Source organism: Leuciscus leuciscus (genome assembly GCF_965113295.1).
Source record: "Leuciscus leuciscus genome assembly, chromosome: 13".
NCBI classification, from domain to species: Eukaryota; Metazoa; Chordata; class Actinopteri; order Cypriniformes; family Leuciscidae; genus Leuciscus; species Leuciscus leuciscus.
The window spans coordinates 35,605,495-35,628,958 of NC_138737.1; the positions used below are offsets into that span (position 1 = coordinate 35,605,495).

General features: G+C 38.7%; 1 protein-coding gene across 1 annotated transcript in view; it reads right to left on the reverse strand.

Annotated features, from left to right (window-relative positions):
* Positions 1-1,762: 1,762 nt before the first annotated feature.
* ntrk2a (neurotrophic tyrosine kinase, receptor, type 2a) overlaps positions 1,763-23,464 on the reverse strand; it is a 54,489-nt gene continuing 32,787 nt past the window's right edge. Inside the window, exons 12-17 of the mRNA XM_082188847.1 lie at positions 17,905-18,093; positions 11,780-11,910; positions 11,517-11,689; positions 10,940-11,180; positions 6,277-6,435; positions 1,763-4,853 (exon numbers count right to left, since the gene is read on the reverse strand). Of these exons, the coding sequence (XP_082044973.1) occupies positions 4,668-4,853; positions 6,277-6,435; positions 10,940-11,180; positions 11,517-11,689; positions 11,780-11,910; positions 17,905-18,093 (1,079 nt within the window). The 3' untranslated portion in view covers positions 1,763-4,667. The remainder of the gene's footprint in view (positions 4,854-6,276; positions 6,436-10,939; positions 11,181-11,516; positions 11,690-11,779; positions 11,911-17,904; positions 18,094-23,464) is intronic.

The window sequence follows — 23,464 nt, forward strand, 5'->3', positions numbered from 1 at the left end:
GTTGTCCACTTAATGTATTGGAGTGGCATTTAAAAGTTAATATCTCTGAGGAAGTAAGGTGGGAAAAATCAATTTAGGATGAAGAGGAGGGGCGCTGTCATAAAAAAAAGCATCTCTCTTATCAAACATGGGTAGTTACCTTCTGTTAAAAGTTCTGTAGGCCTACAACTGGTTAGTTCATTCAAAAAGGAACATATTTTAAAGTATGTTTCTGCAGCTTTTGTCCATACAGTGGGGTTTGAAACAACATTATAAAACCCACTGAATAAAAAACAAACCTTTTTAGATTTTTATTTTATTTTTATTTTTCACAGAAGAAAGAAATATGATGACATTTTTTGGTGAACTATGCTGGGATAAATGGTTTATCCCAGTTGTGGTCTCTTGCCTTGGATCCATCATAAATGTATTATTAGTCAATGTATTGTAGGCCAAAATACTAGTCTGATCACTTAGGCCGCATTTACATTACATGGTCCACGAACGTTTGAGCCGAAAAGCAGCACATGAATATTCACTGATATCGTATCAGGACACAATATTCTCAGATCTGTTTCAGGCCTCATTCATATGTGGAAATAAATCTGATATGAATCGGATATGTGCATTTTCATCTGCCATGTAAGTGGACAGATCAGATATTCCCGTCAATGCGAGTCGTACGTCACTGAAAAAGTGACGGTGGAGAATGACGTCAACTCAAGTGGACACCAGCCGTGATCACATGACTCTTGTCAATGGCGCAATGGAGGATGAAGGCTCAACCCAATGATTTGCTGACCTTTAAAGATGGTGCGGAAAGCAAAAGCTTGTATTATCATTTCATCTGCGTTCATTGCACCTCTTGCTGTTTTACTTCCTTTTTGGCATTCGTTTTTCCTGGTCAGTACGTCTACCTTGGGTTGTTTCGCCAAGTGCATAGTGTAAATGCAGATATCGGATATGGGTCACTTTTAAAAGAAGATGTAAGCTGGTCATCAAATATGAATATAGTCAACAAATTGGAATCAGTCATCAAGACCTGCAGTGTAAATGCGGTGTAAAAGTACAGCACACCTCTCCTCAACAAGCCACACTTTTTGAGGTCTCATTCATATCTATAGCACAAACATTGCAGCGCGGTTGACATGCTATAATTAATTATAAGTACTGTAATAATTATAAGTATAAAACATATGTATATAAAACTGCAAGATTGGGTTTGCAAAGATGACATCAGAAGAGTGGATCTTTGTTTGTTCAGAGCTGCAGTTGTTTGCACACTCACTCGGTCCTTCGAGAATTCTGAAAAATCATGGATGTGTTTTTAAAAGCATTTAGCCCCCTGGCAATTAGTTAGGTCTTAATGTACAATGTCAAAACAAGCCATCGATCCACTGATTGATCAGTCTTCCCTTTCTTTTTCCCCTCTGACCATGTCAGTGAAATGGGAATTGGAACAAACTCTTTGTTTTATTCTACTCTCGAAGCTTCAGATCTACTATAGCAACGCTAATGCTACATAAACTTTATGGATTGTGTCATGTCATCATAAATTGTTTTTAACTTGCTCTGGTCTCCATCATGTTTCTGTATGAGGTAAAATTTCAGGCTGACAGCCAATAAAAAACATGGCTGTCAATAAAGCATTTTAGTGCCTGTAGGTCAATACGTTCGGCCCATGTTGTCAAAGCACTCTGTATGAACCTCTATTGACCAACCTATAAACATGGACCTACGCATAACTCACTGTCACAATAACACACTCCAAACGCACACGTGATGAGGTAAGACATTACACTTTTATTAAATACAATGGCGGACAACTTGACTTGTCCATATACCTCAGAGAAATCATACAGACAAGGACGTTTGATTGTACTTTTGTAGCTGAGTGTTTAACTGTATAACACACTACTTGATACTTTGCAGAAATCTTCTTTCCAGGTGTAAGTAGGCATGTATCATTTAAAAGTATCAAGAAAAGTATACTAGGTTGGAAGTGTGTTAAGAATGTTGGATTCAAAGTCAACATGAAACAGCCTTTGCATCATTTTACTTCCGTAAATTGGTGACTGGTGACAAGGAAAGATGTTTCAGACTAGGAAAGTGTAAGAAAGTAAAGTAGATCAGTTTTGCTGTCATGTTGACTTTAACACTTGTCAGGTGGTTTAATTGTGGACAGTAGTTTAGCTTATAGACATTCTGAAACATCAGAAGAAGTTCTGTACATGTAGAAGACAGTATTTGATATGCAGTCACAGTCCCTTGTTCTGTCGCAGACTAATCTAAACCACTTAAACTCCCCATCCATATTGATATCTTTGAACAACCTCATGAAAACCTCATGAAAATAAGAAGTTGCATTGTGGTATTATTTTCTTGACAATTAAGCAAATTTTTCTACATTTCCATTTATATACAACATAATAAAAAAAAAAAATCATAGCCATCACTGTACTGCGAAAAAAGTAATGACATTGCAATATTCATACTTCATGGTAGTTTGTTGTACTATAAAAAAAAAATTAAAAAAAAGTTAAAAACATTAAAAACATAGTTCGTCAGTAAAAAATGAAATTACTTCATTACAGAAATTCAACATAATACATTGTTTCAATTAGAATTTGAGAACATTTTCTTAATGTTCATGAAAAACAGTCACAATCCAAAATTAGACTTCATTGCTTTTGCAGTCAATGTAACTTTTAATGTAGTTTTTTTTAACGTTCACCCCAAAATATGTAATCTTTCTATTTTTTTTTTTGCATCAATACATCCCATTCCACAACCCTTGAACTCTCAACCAAATATGAAAAAAATATATAATATCAATAATTATTATTTTTACATAAATAAAATAATTGACAAACACAAAAGTGCTTCACATTAAGTACACAATAAATAAAATATTAAATTAAAAGTTACATCTCTTCAAAATTATTCCAAAAAAGTAATTAACTCCAAACTTGTGTAAACTTCTTTTGGGATTTTAGGCTCACAGAATGAATTTTTTAGAAGATATTTGTTTGACTGATTCACGGCATTGAGTACAGTGTGCTAAGTCTTCTGTGGGAGATTGACAGTGCAATAATCAACGCAAAAAAAAAAGGATGCTTTGATAGGATCTCTATAGTGATAAATAGATATAATAATGTATGTATGATAAAAGGAAGAAGAAATGCGGGTTTTAGTGAGGTGACTCAAGTTTATCTCCTTAATATTATTTTCCTCCCCACGTCTCATTCTCTCTATCCTGTCCCCTCCCGTCTCTCCTCTTCTCCGCACTGATAGCGTATATGAGCCTAGAGGGAGTTGCTGCTAATAGGAGACATTTGTCCTGTAATGAAATATATATTACACTATAGCATTTGTACGACCCGAAGCTTGAGTACTACATTAGTGCTTCAACTCAGTAGTAAAACATGGCGAATGAGAAAGAGAGAAAGAAAGGTCGTAATTTAGCCCACACCATCATAATCGGCCACTCTGTATAATTAAGCTCCTGTAAGAAATGCAAGCTGATGGTATTGAGGCATGGCCTCGTCTCAGATGACTCCATCCAGCTCTCCATGTTGCACGTCGTGTACAGACCTGAAGACTATGGCCGTTGATTTGGTCGAGGGCACAGTGGCGGAAAACAGACACGCTGGTTGTGACATCACAAAATGGAGAAGGCTTAGCTTATGAATATTAATAAGGCTATGCACAAATAATTTAACGTGATCTTATAAACATGAAGCATCGACCTGGAAAGCAGGTCAGTAGTAGAGCTTTTCTCCAAGTTAAAACTGAAACGTGAAAAATGAAAAATCATACAACATAGCTAATTCCACCAACAGATCGCTACTCATACTAACAAAATATAACCCCTGCTCGACAACTGGAGATGCCTTCACTGCACTGGACATGAACCTGCTGCAAACTATTTCATAAAGTAGTGGGGCAAAATCAGCAATGGCAAAAGTAGTGGGGACATGTCCCACTATAAATAACGCCTATGTTCTCGACACATTTTAATGGACTACTTTGCATTTCAGATTTGCTCGGCAGCACCAACATCCTGTCAGCGTCCAGAAGCATTTAATTAGAGTCGCTCAACTGTGAACATCCAGTTTTATAAACACACATGTATACGTATAGATATAGTTGCAGTTTGTCACTGTTGATCACCATGCTAGTTTCACGTTCTGTGCTTTGTATCGGATGTATGAGCTGAATACAAATGGGAGCTGAAAGGACCAAATCTGTCCAGTGGGCAGAAAAGTTGTTTATTTCTCCTCTCATTTGTGTTTGGTCATTGTTTGGAGCTGCTATTTCCTCTTTGTTAAGATGGACATCCTTCCTCAAGTCCCGAATGCGTTTATTCACTGAACTGGAATTTGCAAGTGTGAACTTGGTCCAGAAGTTGAGGATGGTCAACCATTGGGGATTTTGTTCACTGTAAGTAAAACTATAGTCACTTGAGTACGGCTCTTTCCATTCAATCCATTTTTGTTCAGAAATACATAATTCATAGTCATTGGACACAATCCTGTTGCCAATGTATCTAGACGTTTACATGGAGCAGTCGATGAGGAGGAGGGCAAGGAAGGAGGTGTTAAAGCTGTAGAAGAAAGAGATTTTTGGTGGGATAGAAGAGGGGGGCAATTTCAGGGATCCACTCCCAGTCCCAAACGCGGCACATCTTATCCCAGGATGTCCAGATACACTGGTGATGCCTTGGCCAGGTTGAGGAGCAGGTTATTGATCTCTTTAATGTTGAGTCGGGTGTGGGGTTCTCTCTGCCAGCATCCCAGCATCAAGTCATACACCTCCTTTGGACAGGTCCGGGGTCGCTGCAGTACACGACCTTGGGTGATACACTCAATCACCTAAAAAAGAGCAAGGAGTGAAACGTCAAACAAATTAAATGTCCAGAAATATATGAGTCAAACTGCTATAAATGTAGAAAAGGATTGTTTATTAAGATAAACCATCATCCAAGGAGTGATATAATTTGAATATACAGTATTTTGAAGTTTATATAGTGTAGCCTGATGTGTTTGAATACTTCAGTTCTGAGGTTTGAAGGGATGCAGGCCTTACTCAGGTCATTGCTAGGGTCTTCGGGTTAGGTGCTAATTTGTTCTAAGTAGATGTCCAATTTGTTCCAATGTCTTAAAGAGTTTAGCTCCAACTTCTCCCAACACATCTGCCTGGAAGTCTCTATCAATCCTGAAGACCTTGATTATTTGGTTAAGGTAAGTTTAATTGAGGTTGGAGCCAAACTCTGCAGGATAGTGACACCACTGTGTTCTGGGTGGTCTCTAGGGCACAGCTTCCCAAGCCTGTTCCTGGAGGCACATTTATATGGTAATATTGTAATTTATATGAGCTACATGGGAACTCAAGGTATCCAGCAGACAGTCTGTCTGCTTTCTGACCTGGGCCCCAGTCAAGCACTAACACTAAGAAGAAGCAGGTCAGGTCTACCCGATAAAAGTCTTAATCCTATGCTATTCTGTGAACACCACTTAGACCAGCCAGGGGTTTTCAAACCTGTCCCAGAGGATCCCAAGCACTGCACATTTTGTATGTTTCTGTCATCTAACACACCTGATTCCTCTCATCAGCTCATTAGAAGAAACTGCAAGACCTGAAGTGGGTGTGACAGATAAGGGAGGAGTGCAGTTTTGGGGATCCTCCGGAAAAGGTTTGAAAACCCTTGACTTAGAAACCAAGTTTTAACAAGTTCAAAAATGTATACTGTTGGTGTGCCTTCAGGAACAGGGTAGGGAAACACTGCCTCAGAGTCTTCTAGTTGGTTGTTAATGTGTTCTAGATTCTTGCTATAGTGTTCGGTGCGTTTGATAATGTGTTCAAGGAGGCTGCTGGGGTGTCCTGGGTGATCTCTAAGGCAGAGGTAAGCAACCTTTCTCCAGGAGCTGGGTCGGCTACCCCTTGCTCTAGGTTCTTCTGGTTGTTGACTAATGTGCTCTAGGTGGCTGCTATGGGTATTCTTGGTGGTCTTCTGTTTGGATGCTAATGTGTTCAAGGTGATTGCTGTGGTGTTCTGGGTGGTTTCTGGGGCATTGGTTACTCCTCAGAACAGCCTAAAGAACTGTACAAAACATCCAAAATGTGCAGGGCAGTAATACTACATTGATCAAATAGCAGATTAGTTGGATCCATTTTTTTGGCTCATTTTTTAAAATAAATAAATAAATAAACAAGTGCTGGAGAGGGGGGCTGCCCCCCAAAAAAGTCATTTAACTGCATGGAGATCACATGGGTGTGTATGTTATGCATCAGTACCTCATTATTTGACAGTTGGTACCAGGGCTGTTTCCCATAGGTAAAGATCTCCCACAGCACGACTCCCAGACTCCAGACATCACTCTCCGTGGTGAATTTCCTGTACATGATGCTTTCTGGTGGCATCCAGCGAATTGGCAGCATGGTGTGACCTCCAACCTAGACATGTGAAACAGTAAGTACACACTGAGTCATCCGACATATTGAGTCATGGTGCTGATGTAGGTGACGTGAGTTTGAATCTGTCGAATAAATAAAAGTGGTGATGGACAATGTAATTAATTACAAAAATAGAATGGCACTGAAACTTAGAATAAATGTTAGACTGTGGTTTGACATTAAGATGACCAGGTGTGCTCAAATCGATAAAAACAGAAGATATATAAATTCAAGCTACTCTAACAAAACTCCCTGCATTTGATAAACGCTAATGGATAAGATCCATACAGATTTTAAGAGCAAGAGGAGACAGTGGATACTAGTTTGTTGCCATTGGAGCATTGTTCAATCCAAAAAGCTCTCAGGCAAATGCTGACAGTATTTCTAGTTCAGGACCTCAGATGGTGCCGTAAGTTGCGCCTCTCAGGATTTGGATGCTGTAAGCTTGGGGAGTTGGTCTGGCCTGGAGCTCAACCCCAAAACCAATCATTTCATTTATTAGCTTTCTCCATAATGCGCTGCCTCTGAAATATTAATTATGAGATTGTGGTCCAGTATGTGGATTAGTCTCAGATTAATTGGTTTAACATACTGGACTCATCAAATATTAAGGTCAAAAGCTTTTAGGCTTTTTCACTGGTTCCATAGTGGAGCTACAGACTGGAAGGGTCACTTAAAAAGAGGTCTACTGCACAAGCACTATTAGAAACCTTTTTCCTCTGCAATCAAACACGCATATACACACACACACACACTCATACACACAACAACATCCTGCTAAAAAGCTTAGACCAGTTTGCACCAGTTTAAAATCCAAGGTTCTTTTAATTGGTTTTAGGTGGGCAATTACTGGCAAAGCTGGTTATTGTTGCAGGTCACACCATGTTTTTGCTCACACTGTCAAATAGCCTGTTAAAGTGCCTCAGTGTATGAGTATGTAGAAAGGATCAAAAGCTGTTGTTTTCAGCAGGGTACTTTTTTCTCTTTTTTTTATACTGCATTTAAATTTTGTTAAAAAAAAAGGTCAATAAGGTGACCACTTTTTTTCCTAAAAAGGAGGTGTTTGCTAAGGTTACGTTAATAATAATAATAGAACTGAATGACTATTAAGATATTACACTTTACTAAAATGACATGAAAGCTGTTCACACACCATTTTACTTTCATAATCTGGAAATCTGGATATTCAATGAGGAAAAGGGTAGGACAACATAATCTTTGGTTAATAAAAACTGTGTGTTTCTAAGAGGGATTGGTGACATCAGCCAAAAAGATTATGTATAGAGAGACAGAGCAAGTTATAACATTTGAATGAAAGATTAAAAATACGTGTTTTTATCTTTGGTATAATGTGTAGTGATGAATGGTGCACAATATGACCGAGACACTTAACTCTCTATTAAAGAATGAAATGCAGGCAAAGGCAATAGGTTGACTATGAGGATTCTCAACTAAAGCTTTTGAATATAGGTTATAATGCACAAATGTGGCTTCATAAGAAGTTCTATGGTTACACAACATGCTTTCACAACTTCAAATCCACCCATCAGCCTCTGCCTGACCAGCTGTTTCTATGGAAACTGATGTTCTATAGGCCTAATCAATGGTGTACACACAGTGCGCACACACACAAATCTACTGACCTGCATTTGAATCTCAATGGAGACTCGTATAATGGAGATGTGTCATGATATTCATCAGTATTCAGAGATAAATGAACTCGAATGAACTTGTTGGCACAGTTGTCAATGAAGAGAGTTATCTAATAGCACATCTCTGCATTTATAAACATCATTCAACTCATTTTCAAACACTGGATAGATGATTCACACTGAATACATGAATGGAGCACAATAGAAGAACATCATGCTATCAAAGAATAAATTAAGTTGTCTTTCTCTCTTCAAATGCTTTATTTACCAAAGTGTAAGGTTGTGTTTCTTGATTTTCTTCTCTGTAACCATTATATTTCTTTATCTTTTCATTCGTTTTTTAGTCTTTTTTAGTTTTTTAGCCCCTCTCCTTCTCGGTAGGCCCTCATGCTGAATTTGGGGGTGAATACTAATGAGAGATCTTTAATGACTTTTTCAGTTTCTGTCTGATGGCGCAAGTGCTCTATTCTTTTTCTTTGCTGTTGCCATAGTAACCCCTCTTTCCTGTTCCCACGCCACCTTCCTCCCTGACTCCTAATCTGGGAGAGACTAACTGACGGGAGTGAATCAAAACACACACACACACACACACACTGAAATTCTGCTGACATCATACAGGAGGAGAGCCAGTAGGGTCAAGGTGTTCGAATAGCTAGTATTCAGTGATCTGTATAGCAAAAAACATGAGAAGCATATTGATTTATACATATACTGGGAAAAGGATTTGAATATCGCCTTTAAGTGTCCTTGTGAAGTCAGCATTAATTTCCAACTAATGAATCTGAAACATATATATATACAGGCTTGGGAGGGTTACTTTAAAAATGTACTCCGTTACAGTTACAAATTACTTCATAAAAAAAGTATTCAGTAACGTAATCCAAGTACTATAATATGAAAGTAATGTAACTGATTACTTTTGGATTACTTCAAGGTCACGTATATAAATAAAGTCAAGCAAGAAGAAATATTATAAAAAATAAATAAAAAAAACTTTTATTTATTAAGAATTTGGTCCAGTGTACAATATTTGCAAAATATAGCCTACACACAGGCCTGAATTTATGTAAGGGCTATACAGACATCTAGTGGCTAATGTATGGTATTACAGATTATTTTGTTTTATTTTTAACTAATTTTTAACAAAAAAATAAAAACACAACATTTAAAATGTGTACACAATCTACATATTAGTTTATTTTAAAATAGGCCTACATGTTGACTAAAGCCGTGATCTTTCTTAATTTGCCTGACTGAACTTGGTGCGTTGGCAGTGGGAGTTCCCCTGTTACCTAGACAGCGAACATGTTTCGCGAGAAAAGATTAAGAAAGGACATTTTGGGTACTAAAAAAGATACTCTCCTAATTTCTACAAAATAGTAGCGGAATTTCCATGAATTAAAAGCGATTTTACCCGCAGGCAGCATCGTTTCTACTAGCAGCAGTGATTCAATCTGCGTCTGAGGAGATTGTAGAAAGCTGTTATTTGCACACGCACCAGCGCGTGGCACACGTGAGTCATTACTGGCAACAGAACCAGGAACTACTGTATAATCAAGCAGCGCTTAATATAGTGTTATTATGCCAAAATACTGATTTATTTAGTTTTAAATGAAACCATTGTAATGCTGAAAGTATTCCCCCTTTTTTCAAAATGTAACTATAATCTGATTACTACGTTTTTTGACGTAACTGTAACGGATTACAGTTACTGGATTTTTGTATCCTGATTACATAACGCCGTTACATGTATTCCGTTACTCCCCAACCCTGTATATATATATATATATATATATATATATATATATATATACACACACATAAGATACACACACACATTTAGTTTTAAATTAAATAATATTTTTGAACTTTCGTTAAGTACACCACTTTTTTTCCTAAAGGAGGTGTTCGTTTAGGTTACATGTAAGTAATATTAATAATAATAGCACAAAAAAAAACTATCAATATATTACACATTACTAAGATGACATCAAAGCTGTACACACACACACACACACACACACACACAAGGACATCCGGATGCCTAAACGTCATTGCATTACATATCAAGACAGCAATGAAACATGACATTATTTGTATTTTTTAATAAAATAAATATTATAAAATGGATAGTTCCGGTCCTTGATTCTGATTGGTTGAGCCGTGTTCGAAGCCGTTGTAAATTACTCAACAAACATACACCTGTGACCGCATTACATTAGTATTACTGCGCAACTGCCGTTTGTGATTCTTTGTTGCTGCATGTGTTGCTTGGCAACTTCTTTGGAACTACATTGCTTGGTGGATGAATTTAGAACAGCTAAGGTGGTTTTAGCTGACAACGCCCCTTAGCTGTTCTAAATTCACTGTAAAACATGGCTTTACGGGTTGTTAAAAATAAAATATTATAAAAAAATATTGCTTTATTTACTTATAATATACCAGTATCACTGTGGCGAGCAGGACGAGGCCGAGGGCCGTGAGAGAACGACGCGACACCTGCGCGACGCACTTGTCTCGTATCTCTCACCGAGGAACGGAAGCATAAGAGGAGGAGCGACGACAGTGAAGGATGAGAGAGGCCAGGCCTGGACTATTTTCTTTGATGTTTTGTTTTATTATATGTGACAGCAGTCGTTCATGAGGGCTTTCGTTTTGTATGTGTTTATTTATTTTATTATTAAAGTCTGTTAAATGTTCGCCGGTTCCCGCCTCCTTCTTCCCACAACATCAAACCTCGTTACAAACATAATTATGTAATATTACTATTAATAATGTAAACAAATTAGAATTAGAATTTATATTTATAATTAATTTGAAAAAGCACAGGCAAACTGTAAAGCAAAACTTACCCGATAGTAATCTGTACTGTAGACATCTCGGGACATTCCAAAGTCTCCAATCTTTACCAGGAGATTCTCCCCGACTAGGCAGTTTCGTGTGGCCAGGTCTCTGTGAACAAAGTGCTGGGAAGCCAGATACACCATGCCTGCGGCGATCTGCTGCGCAATATGAAGCATCTGAGACTGGGTGAGCTCTGCCTGCTGAAGTACCTGTCCGTCAGCCATCAGAACTGCATCAGGACCATGAGCCCTGGGCCGGACAGAGAACGTATCAACCTCAACCAGACCACAATTCAAAAACACTCATTTTAAACTCAGAGATAAACTAAAACATTATATAATTGTCCATCAGCCTCCTGATAGATCATTTGGATTTGTTTACCAACTAGAACACTTTCTTAACTAGCTTTAAAAAGCAGCAATGAAAGTCCTATGGTTTACTTTGTATTAGTGACAGATTTTCAATAGCTACATGAAAAATGATGTGTAATTATTGGCTTACAAGGACAAAGCAATTAAAGAAAAGATGTGACTAAGCACTATTGGATTCCAATGCGAACGCGCAGACACTATCAGGAAGCTGTACCTGAGGAACTTGTTGAGGTCGCCATGCTTCATGTACTCGAACACCATAATAAGCGGATCGCTCTCCACACACACTCCGTAGAACGTGACGATGTGCTCGTGCTGCAGATTGGTCAACAACTCGGCCTCACGATGGAAGTCCTTCCTGGCGTTCTCGCTGGCCTCTTTCAGTGTCTACAAACACAGAATGTGTACAAATACAATGAGTATACTGAACGTATAGTGATCAATATGCTAACATCAAAGCTAAATTAAACAGCCAACCTTGACAGCCACCAAGATCTTCTCCTGTTCTGCGGACAGGTTGTAGCATTCGGCCAGGAACACTTTCCCAAACGCTCCTTCTCCAAGTTCCCTCTTCAGTACAATGTTGTGCCTCTTAATGTGCTGAACAACTGTCGAAAGAACACAACACAATCACACATTTATGTTACATTTTGCACTGCCCTTCAACTCTGTAACCTTCAATCCCAAAATAGTATAATGGAATTGGAGCAAAACATGGTGGACATGGGTTGGGACCTTGGGGATCAAGATTGTGGCTCACAGGATGAAGACTCAAAAGCTGATGACTCCTGAAGACTTGGAGACTCAAGGGGCGTTGAAATCAGGAAACTTAAGGAACTAAGCAAAAGTCTTAGAAATATGAAACTAAGTGATAGTCTCAGTAACAGGAGAATCAGAAACATTCTCTCAAACAGGAAACATTAACAAGGTCTTCAGGTACAGGTCATTCTGGGATGGATGATACAAAATGCAATGATCTGTCAACATATGTATTTCCATACCTCCACGCTCCACATCAAGAGCACATTCAGTAAGGCAGTGCAGAGTTGTATACAGACAGTCACACTGAACCAAAACAACGAGCTTATGCTGCGTTCACGCCATGTCAATTTTTAACTACAAGATGGCAACCTGTGACATTCTACACGGACCAGCTCACATCCTCAGACTCGGATTTATGCGTTTCTGTGTCAACACTATCAACACCAAAATGAACCTGCAGCAGTCAGGTGGTACAGGGCAGCGCTCTTTAAGTTGTTTATGTTCATTATTATTGTAATGTTATGTGCTTTGAGACATGAGGTAATTTAACACCGTCTCTCGTGAAGCTTTGCAGACTCTGCTGTGCGCGTTCATGTGTTTTGAAGGACGCGTGGCTTTGGAGACACACTGAAGGGACGGTGGGATCTTATGCTTTCAAAGCTAGCTTGCTATTGCTAGTCCCTCTGAAATTGCCGACTCTACCTTTAAGACAGTTCAGAGGACTGGATATTTCATAAAAACAGGACGAGTAATCCAAAATGGATAAACCCACCTGGCAGAGTTCACAAAATATAGCTTGATAGTCAGATGTTCTGTAATGTAAATCCTAGAGAATGAGAGTTAAAGGATCTGAGTGCTTATTCAAAGAAGTCCACAAAGATCAAAGGATTGAGAACAAGTAATTCAAGAAAGACAATAAATCAGACCTTTTCAAACATAACATACAAACAAAGAATTTTTTTTTAAATAGATATGACATAAATCCTGAAATGAACCAAACTCATGAGACTGAACCGGAATGTGTAATAAATGGTAATAACAGACTAGTACCATAATGTCAGCTAGGCAGATCCTTGAATATGCTTGAGTTAGTAAGAAACTAATATGCATGAAGTATACCTCTTTATAATCTATTATGGTCTATACTATAGTCTATTATCTGAAGCTAATCAACATCAAGGTCAACTAACTGAAGAAGCAAACTCTTTTGTTTGGAATCTGGACATGATGAGTATGTAGGATTGGTGTTGTCAGCATTATGGCTACTATGCAACTGGATGGAAGTGATCTGTTAAGTATAGACACCCTGACCAATGTTAGTGCTTCATTCATGGTAAGTTGAGCAATTTCAGATGAGTGAGAAAACCTGACAGGTATGGACTGAGTAGGTTATTTTTGTGAGAACCTAGGGAAAATTATATTGTTTAGAGGTTGCTATTTGAAGCATGGGAGACATAAATGGCGTGTCTCCTTAATCAAACACACCTGGTTTAACTCATCTTGTTGGAGACTCCACAAATTAAACAATGAAAATACTGTCATCATTCACTTGAAATTTATGTGGTTATTCACTCTCTGATCAAATCAAATCATTGATCAACAAAACAGAGCTCAAATCAAATATGTTGACATGTCAAACTTTGATGTTATTGACGTGTCACCATTTTTGATTTACAAAGAGATCGCAATGGTTCTGAAGACTTGGATTAAACTGCTGGAGTATGTCCTTTTTGTGCTTGGACCCCATTGACTTTCATCGTACGGACAAAAACAGCTGAAACATTCTTCAAAATATCTATTTTTTGTGTGTGTGTGTGTTCTATAGACATCCCAATGGCTAAGTTTTTTTTTATAATCATTATTAAATAATGGGTTTCCAAGAGCTTTATTTATAATCAGACACATGCAATTCCGGACATTGGACATAATTTAATAAAAGGTGTACTAGAGATTATTTCAGATTTGGTGGAAAAAAGACGTTTCTTATCCCAGACGTCCCTTAAGAGAGTGAGGACAGTGCAGAGATAAGACGAGATTAATCAGCCGTTTAGTGTGCTGGAGGAGAGAGAGATAAAGAGAGAGAGAGAGAGAAGATTCTGAACAGACACTGCACTCTTAGAGATTTATCCTTAATGTGATTAAGAAATGCTTTTGAAGAAAAACTAGCCAGTCAGCCGATTACATTAGCGAGAGCTAGATGATGAGGCTGCATCGATCTACAGTAACTCACTGTACACCATAACCCTATATTAAAAGTAACCAGAGTGGGAAGGAAAGGACACAGAGAACGTAAAAAATGAGAAAGGCAAGTGATGAGGGTTATAAAATAAATATTTAAGATGCTGTGTGATTGTGTATGCAGATGCACACTCATATAACCTGCCAAATAAATGTTTGAGTATGTTCCCCCTAATTCAAAAGAAATAAACTAGAATTATATGTTGCCTACTGTAGGGCCATTAAGACAATTAAGCACATTTCCACCCATATTCTCATTATCAGAATGTAAAAAAATTAAATAAAGGGATAGTTCACCCAAAAAATTAAATTATGTCATTAATTACTCATGTCGTTCCAAACTTTTCTTGACTTTCGTTCATCTTCGGAACACAAACTAAGATCTTTTTGATTAAATCTGGGAGTTTTCTGTCCCTCCATTGACAGCTATGCAACTACCACTTTGACGTTCAAAATATTCAGAAAGAGATTAAAGAGATTTGTTAAACTAATCCAAATGTATTGAGCGGTTTAGTCCAAAGTTTCTGAAGAGACACAATCACTTTATATGATGAACAGATTTAATTTAGGCTTTTATTCACATATAAACATTGATCAACTCTCACATCAGTTGTGGTAAACAGAAGCTCAAGCATGTTCGCTTGACGTGCGAGAACCAATGAGGTTCATTCTCGTGTTACGCAGCACGTTTGAGCTTCAGCAAGAACCAATGAGGTTCATTCTCGTGTTACGCAGCACGTTTGAGCTTCTGCAAGAACCAATGAGGTTCATTCTCGTGTTACGCAGCACGTTTGAGCTTCAGCAAGAACCAATGAGGTTCATTCTCGTGTTACGCAGCATGTTTGAGCTTCTGCAAGAACCAATGAGGTTCATTTTCATGTTACGCAGCACGTTTGAGCTTCTGCAAGAACCAATGAGGTTCATTTTCATGTTACGCAGCACGTTTGAGCTTCAGCAAGAACCAATGAGGTTCATTTTCATGTTACGCAGCACGTTTGAGCTTCAGCAAGAACCAATGAGGTTCATTCTCGTGTTACGCAGCACGTTTGAGCTTCTGCAAGAACCAATGAGGTTCATTCTCGTGTTACGCAGCATGTTTGAGCTTCAGCAAGAACCAATGAGGTTCATTTTCATGTTACGCAGCACGTTTGAGCTTCTGCAAGAACCAATGAGGTTCATTTTCATGTTACGCAGCACGTTTGAGCTTCAGCAAGAACCAATGAGGTTCATTTTCATGTTACGCAGCACGTTTGAGCTTCAGCAAGAACCAATTAGGTTCATTCTCGTGTTACGCAGCACGTTTGAGCTTCAGCAAGAACCAATGAGGTTCATTTTCATGTTACGCAGCACGTTTGAGCTTCAGCAAGAACCAATTAGGTTCATTCTCGTGTTACGCAGCACGTTTGAGCTTCAGCAAGAACCAATTAGGTTCATTCTCGTGTTACGCAGCACGTTTGAGCTTCAGCAAGAACCAATGAGGTTCATTCTCGTGTTACGCAGCACGTTTGAGCTTCTGCAAGAACCAATGAGGTTCATTCTCGTGTTACGCAGCACGTTTGAGCTTCTGCAAGAACCAATGAGGTTCATTCTCGTGTTACGCAGCATGTTTGAGCTTCAGCAAGAACCAATGAGGTTCATTTTCATGTTACGCAGCATGTTTGAGCTTCAGCAAGAACCAATGAGGTTCATTCTCGTGTTACGCAGCACGTTTGAGCTTCAGCAAGAACCAATGAGGTTCATTCTCGTGTTACGCAGCACGTTTGAGCTTCTGCAAGAACCAATGAGGTTCATTCTCGTGTTACGCAGCACGTTTGAGCTTCAGCAAGAACCAATGAGGTTCATTCTCGTGTTACGCAGCATGTTTGAGCTTCTGCAAGAACCAATGAGGTTCATTTTCATGTTACGCAGCACGTTTGAGCTTCTGCAAGAACCAATGAGGTTCATTTTCATGTTACGCAGCACGTTTGAGCTTCAGCAAGAACCAATGAGGTTCATTTTCATGTTACGCAGCACGTTTGAGCTTCAGCAAGAACCAATGAGGTTCATTCTCGTGTTACGCAGCACGTTTGAGCTTCTGCAAGAACCAATGAGGTTCATTCTCGTGTTACGCAGCATGTTTGAGCTTCAGCAAGAACCAATGAGGTTCATTTTCATGTTACGCAGCACGTTTGAGCTTCTGCAAGAACCAATGAGGTTCATTTTCATGTTACGCAGCACGTTTGAGCTTCAGCAAGAACCAATGAGGTTCATTTTCATGTTACGCAGCACGTTTGAGCTTCAGCAAGAACCAATTAGGTTCATTCTCGTGTTACGCAGCACGTTTGAGCTTCAGCAAGAACCAATGAGGTTCATTTTCATGTTACGCAGCACGTTTGAGCTTCAGCAAGAACCAATTAGGTTCATTCTCGTGTTACGCAGCACGTTTGAGCTTCAGCAAGAACCAATTAGGTTCATTCTCGTGTTACGCAGCACGTTTGAGCTTCAGCAAGAACCAATGAGGTTCATTCTCGTGTTACGCAGCACGTTTGAGCTTCTGCAAGAACCAATGAGGTTCATTCTCGTGTTACGCAGCACGTTTGAGCTTCTGCAAGAACCAATGAGGTTCATTCTCGTGTTACGCAGCATGTTTGAGCTTCAGCAAGAACCAATGAGGTTCATTTTCATGTTACGCAGCATGTTTGAGCTTCTGCAAGAACCAATGAGGTTCATTCTCGTGTTACGCAGCACGTTTGAGCTTCTGCAAGAACCAATGAGGTTCATTTTCATGTTACGCAGCACGTTTGAGCTTCTGCAAGAACCAATGAGGTTCATTCTCGTGTTACGCAGCACGTTTGAGCTTCTGCAAGAACCAATGAGGTTTGTTCTCGCTCGTCAAGCAGGTTCGGTTGAGCTTCTGTTTTTGTCCGCTGATCAATGTTTATATGTGAATAAAAGACTAAATTAAATCTCTTCATCATATAAAGCGATCAAGACTCTTCAGAAAAATTGGACTAAACTTCTGAAGATGAAAAAAAGTCTAACGGGTTTGGAACGACGAGGGTGAGTAATTAATGACAGAATTTTCATTTCTGGGTGAACTAATTTAAATAGTCGATTATTTATTGCCTTTAATTTACTCTACAGTACACTTCCCTTTTAATATTACATTATGTTTAAACACCATTAGAGTATTAGTACACTAGTAGTATAAGTAGTATACTAGTATTAAACTTTATTTTGATGCTCCCCAACAGACATTCTACTGACTATAAGTAACTTTACAACTACATGTCAACTTATTGTACTAACCCGAACACTAACCTAACAGTCTACTAATACTCTAAGGGAATAATAATCATTCCCTGCATAATGAGAGTTAGTTGAAATCTATTTGCAAAGTTACTATTTAGTAGAACGTCTAAAGTGGACAATCGAAATAAAGTAAACAATATATTAATGTTGGGGGGATGTACTTATTTGACTTATTCTCATTGCAAAAAAAAAAAAAAAATCCTGACAGATTATTCATAATGTAAATTTTTTGTAGTCATTGGGCTAACATTGTTTCATAGGTTGGCAAGACACAAATGAAAAAACAAAGCCAGACAGACACAGGTACTCACAGGTATCAGATTTGAGAAGACTGCTGGTGCTGCGGAAGTACTGCGGGTTCTCTATCACGGGAATCTTGGTCATGCCGATGATGACGGCGTCCGCGTTCATGTCAGAGGACGAGGGTGTGTTAGAGCCATTGGACACATGATGAAGAGGGCTGGCAGAGTCATCGTCATTACTGATGACTGAGGAAGGACCTGTGTCAAAGACAAAGATTTACACTGAGAACCAAAACATTTCTTTCCTGGCAAGAGTACTGCAATTAAAATGTCATTTTTATTGGCATCAGGATTATATATATATTTTTTTTTTTGCCACCATACACTTTTGCAAAGGGAAGTTTAATATTCTGTGCCACAATAAACAATTGCTTGATCGAATGTTCCAACAAAATTAAACAAAAAAATTATCAATAAAAACATCAGAAATGTTTAACTAAAAAACATCACTGCAAGGTCTCTCAGGGACAGCAAGCCCATTTGAAAAGATTGACACTGTTCCAGTTTAAAGTCAAACGTTTTGGCAGAACCAGAAAGGAAAAATGTAATACATGGAGGGAAAAAACAGTGGGGGGCTTCCTGTCTGACAGGAGATTTTTATGTATAGTAGGGTCCAAAACTCTGAGACCACAAAGAAAATGTGGGGCTTGTTTTTTCATTAAAAGCTGGAAATAAACAGAAAGGTAGGATTCTGAACTTATATATAAACTTTAAAATGTAAAATGAATATGAAACATTTAAAATTCTGCACTATTTCTTGGTCACTAATTAAATGTGGGACACTGACATCCTGTGACTCGATGGTCAGATGTTCTTGATTTAACTGAAGCACAAGATGCTCTTTGAATCATTCTCAAATTATGCTGGAAAACATGATCATCATGACCAACACAAACTTCTGGATTTTATTTATTCATTGACATAGACTGAATATAAAATATTTAAAATTCTCTGTTATGTCTCGGTCACTAATCAAGTAATTTGAGACATTGATATCATGCTAACTCTTTTTTTTTTGTTCAGACCGTCAGATGTTCTTGATTCAATTGAATCACAAAATGATGTTTGAATCATTCTCAAATCATGCTGGAGAACAAGATCATCAGGTTTTATACAAACTTGTATAAAAGTTCATGCAGCTCAAATTCTGCTGTCATTAAAGCAAAAGGGGAGCATAACAAATTCCAAGATTAATAAATACTACAGACAAGACCCCCAAAACCACAGTGTTCAGCAAGTCATGATACTCAATCAGTGTCTGAAATCAGTTTTCTGTTGAAATTGGAATAAAACACAAGGAACCAACTAAAAGAAATGAATAGTGCACATGTAAACATCTTCAAGAGCCAAAAAAAACCCAAAATGTTTCAACAGAATTGCCATCAAGGGTGTAATTGTTCAATTTCCATGAGGTTTACAATATTTTGCAATACATCTATCATGACCTATTCCCAGGAAAAGATACTTTGCAAAAAAGCATTTTAGCTGGAAATACAGTTTTAAAGTTGACTTATTATGCCCTTTTACAAAGTCTTGATTTAGTTTTTGGGGTCTACTAGAATAGGTTTTCATGCTTGAATGTTCAAAAACTCATTATTTTCACATATTTTACATTATTGCAGCACCTCTGTTCCCAGTCTGTCAGTAACGCTATGGGCTTTGTTTCCCAAAAGCATCGTAAGCTAAGTTGATCGCAGAGACCATTGGTGGCAATGGTTCTACGATCTACTCATAGGCTTATGATGCTTTTGGGAAATGCAGTTCAAGGGCCCTATCTTGCACCCAGCGCAATTGACTTTGTACAGCGACGCATGTATCATTCCTATTTTGCACCCGCGCAAAGCGTGCTTTTCCCTCCACAGAAGCACGTCGCTAAACTAGGGAATGAACTTGCTCCCGGGGGCGGTTCAGCGCAAAGAGGAGGTGTGTTCCGGCGCAAACGTTCCTTCGTGCTATTTTGATGGTTTAGAAAACAATTGCGCCACTAACCAGGAAAAAATTGTTTAAAGTCAGTGGCGCATTGCGCATGTTATTCATATGCTATTTTAAGGGCGCATGCTTGGCCACAACGCGCATACACTTTGATTCTCTCATCTACACAGAAGCAGCAGTTTTCATTTTTGCAAATCATACATTATTACGATAGATAGATAGATAGATAGATAGATAGATAGATAGATAGATAGATAGATAGATAGATAGATAGATAGATAGATAGATAGATAGATAGATAGATAGATAGATAGATAGATAGATAGACAATTTATTATAAAAGCATACATCTAGCTTACACATTTACCCAAATTATCATACGCCTGTTTAACCGAAGTTAATTTGGGTGGGTTTCTCCATTTCAATGTAACTTCTCTCTTTTACGGCCGTGACGAGAGCGTTGCTCTCCTTGGCTGTGAACCGCTCCTGGCGCGCGCCTGGCAAATCCGCCGTTACAATAGCAATCCGCTATGGAAAAAGCGCGCCTGCTCTTAAAGGGAATGTGAGATGTCGCTCTGATTGGTTTATTTCACGTTACGCCCAAACCACACCTATGAATAATGAAGCTACTTCAGACCAACCCATTTTAGATTTGCGCCTGGCGCAAGAGTCATTTATCCCGCCGGGAAAATAGCAACAGCGCCGGAGATCCGCCCACAAAGTTACTTGCGCTTTGCGCTTGACACTTGCGTTTCAGATCGTTAAAATAGGGCCCCCTGTCTCTATGAAGCCCCTCCTTCCAAAAAGCGCAATGTGCTCTGATTGGTCGGCTGGACCAGTGTGTTGTGATTAATCAAGCGCTTCAAGCGTGTATGGGAAATGTCACACCACTTACCATAACCGTGAGTTTAAACATACTACTAACTCAACTACACCAGGCCCCGCCCCTTTATTCTGTGTATGCCTTAGGCAGGAATGATTTAAATAAGGAATATTGTGACGTGTTCGTTCAAAGAAAACTCAAGACTACAATGGAAGCGTTTCAGGGAGTTCGGAAACAGCGACACAGACATAGAGAATAACTCCCGCTGGAGTTCCTTTGTTCTTTGGAACTTTGCAGACATGTTTCATGCTCAAACAGCAACATTACACATGATTTTATTTATTGTGAAACCTGTGTATCAATATATCAAACTACTATACATTAGTTTTAAGTATATATAAAAAATATTTGGTATCACTTTCTATGAAGCCTGTATTTATAATCAGGGGTGCACATAACTTTTTTTGGTCTGGTTCTCAAGGGAGCAACTGGAGATGCTGCTTGGTACTCACACTTTACGCGGCACACTTGTCCTACGAGCTGTCATCATCACTTCCCTCCTGACTGCTCTCCTCGTTATCTTCTTTTCTCTCGAATATTGTAGATGATGATGATGTTTTGTTTTATTTTATTTTATTTTATTTTATTAACATTAATGACACAGACAACAGCAGGAATATTAGGCTGCTGCCCCTTTAAGACCGAATGCACAGACCGAATACACTGACATGAATCCGGTTTCTTTCTCAACTGTTCACTTATGACATAACCAAGAGAATACTTGTCGAGACGGGTATTTTACATAATTTTGTGTGCATGTGTCAGTTCAAGCGCAAGTAAACGCGAAAGAGGAATCAATTCGGTGTTCGAGCGCTGTCTGAAACACGCCTCTCTCTCTCTCTGCACGCATCGAATGTGTGAGGCTGTGCACACAGATAACAGCATGCGAGTCCCGATTTTCACCTCTTCTTCCGCATTTAAAATCGCGTCCAAATAATAAACTTTCACTCTATGATGGTTAAACTTATCAGTTAATCCACAAATCACATGCGTGCCGAACCGTGGGACTTGATCCGTACGGATCATGGATAAACTGTGTTCCGTTGCACCCCTTATAATTAATGAACACACTTATCATCATGATTGCTATATTACCAGAGATGGAGAAAAATCCAACTCCAGTAAGTAAATGTCGTTTATTTTTACCACACATGCGCACCAGTTATGTGCACCCCTGTTTATAATGCATTATACGAGTATTCTTAATGCATTATAATACGTCATGAATAACGTCTTATAAACAACCTTATAATACATTGTGTCATCTTACAAATAATCATAACAACAGGGACAATATATTATCATACTTGCCTATTTGTGGTTATAACTTTTAAGAGTACAATGCATTATAACAACAGATAAAGCCTGAATTTATAATGCATCATAAGGGTCATTTTTTTTTTTTCCTGTAGTGTCTTGTCTTAAGATCAGTGGTTTGGCTGTCTTTGTATAAAAACAGGACATCCACCAATCTTAACCCGAACCCCATCCATAAAATCCGTGCACAAAAAGGGTTGATAGGAATGTTGTTCCAGGAACAACAGGATGTTGATTTTGGAACATCTACTTGAACATCTAAATGTTAAGTTGCATAACAGTAACAGTGCACTGTTAGTAGGATGAACAGAAGACAGAAACATTTCCAGAAACAAAGCCATGTTCCTCAGGTGTCAGATGCCATATTTAATATGAAGGAAATGCAAATGAGGAACAGACATAAAGTCCCTTCAAATGTTTGCATTGTCCTTTAAAAAAAGAAGAAAAAAAAGTGTTCTGCAGAAGAAAGAGACAGAAAGAAACATTCTGTTTGCACCCGGTATTAAGATGAGTTTTGGTTGATCGGATGACAATTAGACGAGGGAGACACATTCCCGTTTAAACCTGGTGCTTTAATCCGTCTCTTCTGTCCACTTTCAACCACTTCTATCCTAATTTCTTCGAGGGGAGGGTCTATGGGTGGGTAAATGATCTTTTGATCTAATGGACAAAATAAGCTCATGCATTCTACATATGAACGCGACTGGAGACGACGAAAAACATACGGAGAGCAGCAGCTTTAGTTTCTGCTCTGACTGTGTGTGTGAGTGTGTGTTAGAAATCAGGATTGTTGAGAGAACATTGTGCTTGGTAAGTTTTTCGTCTTCAAACCAAACTTGGATCTTCAGCCGACAAAGTTTAAATCCCGTCTGGCTAGAGCTCTTCTTTTAATGAATGCATTAGGTCAGTAGGCGGAGAGAAAATGATCTTTTGTGGTTGTTCGAACACATTCGACCGCATGAGTGTTTACACTAGGAAAGCAATCCTGTCGAATGTGTTTTCGACTACCTCTGGAAGTGGTCGAAAGTGGACAAGCTCATAACGTTTTAGAAACCGTTTACACCTGTTCTTAGCAGGGGCGTTTCTAGGTTTTAAAAACATCAGGGGCTGAGCCCGAAATGTCAGGGGCTAGGGTGGGTAACAAGATAACATGATTCAATACAGAGAATAATGTATATTTTAGACCTATATGCATGCAGACTGGTTAAAAAATTCAGTCCTGGCACGGTAGCCACACCAGGCCATACTACCACACAGACACACACATTCAAATGTGAGGTAGTTAGGGGGGGTTCGGAAAATTTTGATTTCTCAGACCTACATATGTGCATTTTAAGGTGTTTGACGGCCAACATTTTTTGATAACAATAGCTTTAAAAGCATGTCAGTGGGCAGTAGCATAAATTATTTGTCAAGCAGATAACAGATTCTTAAACA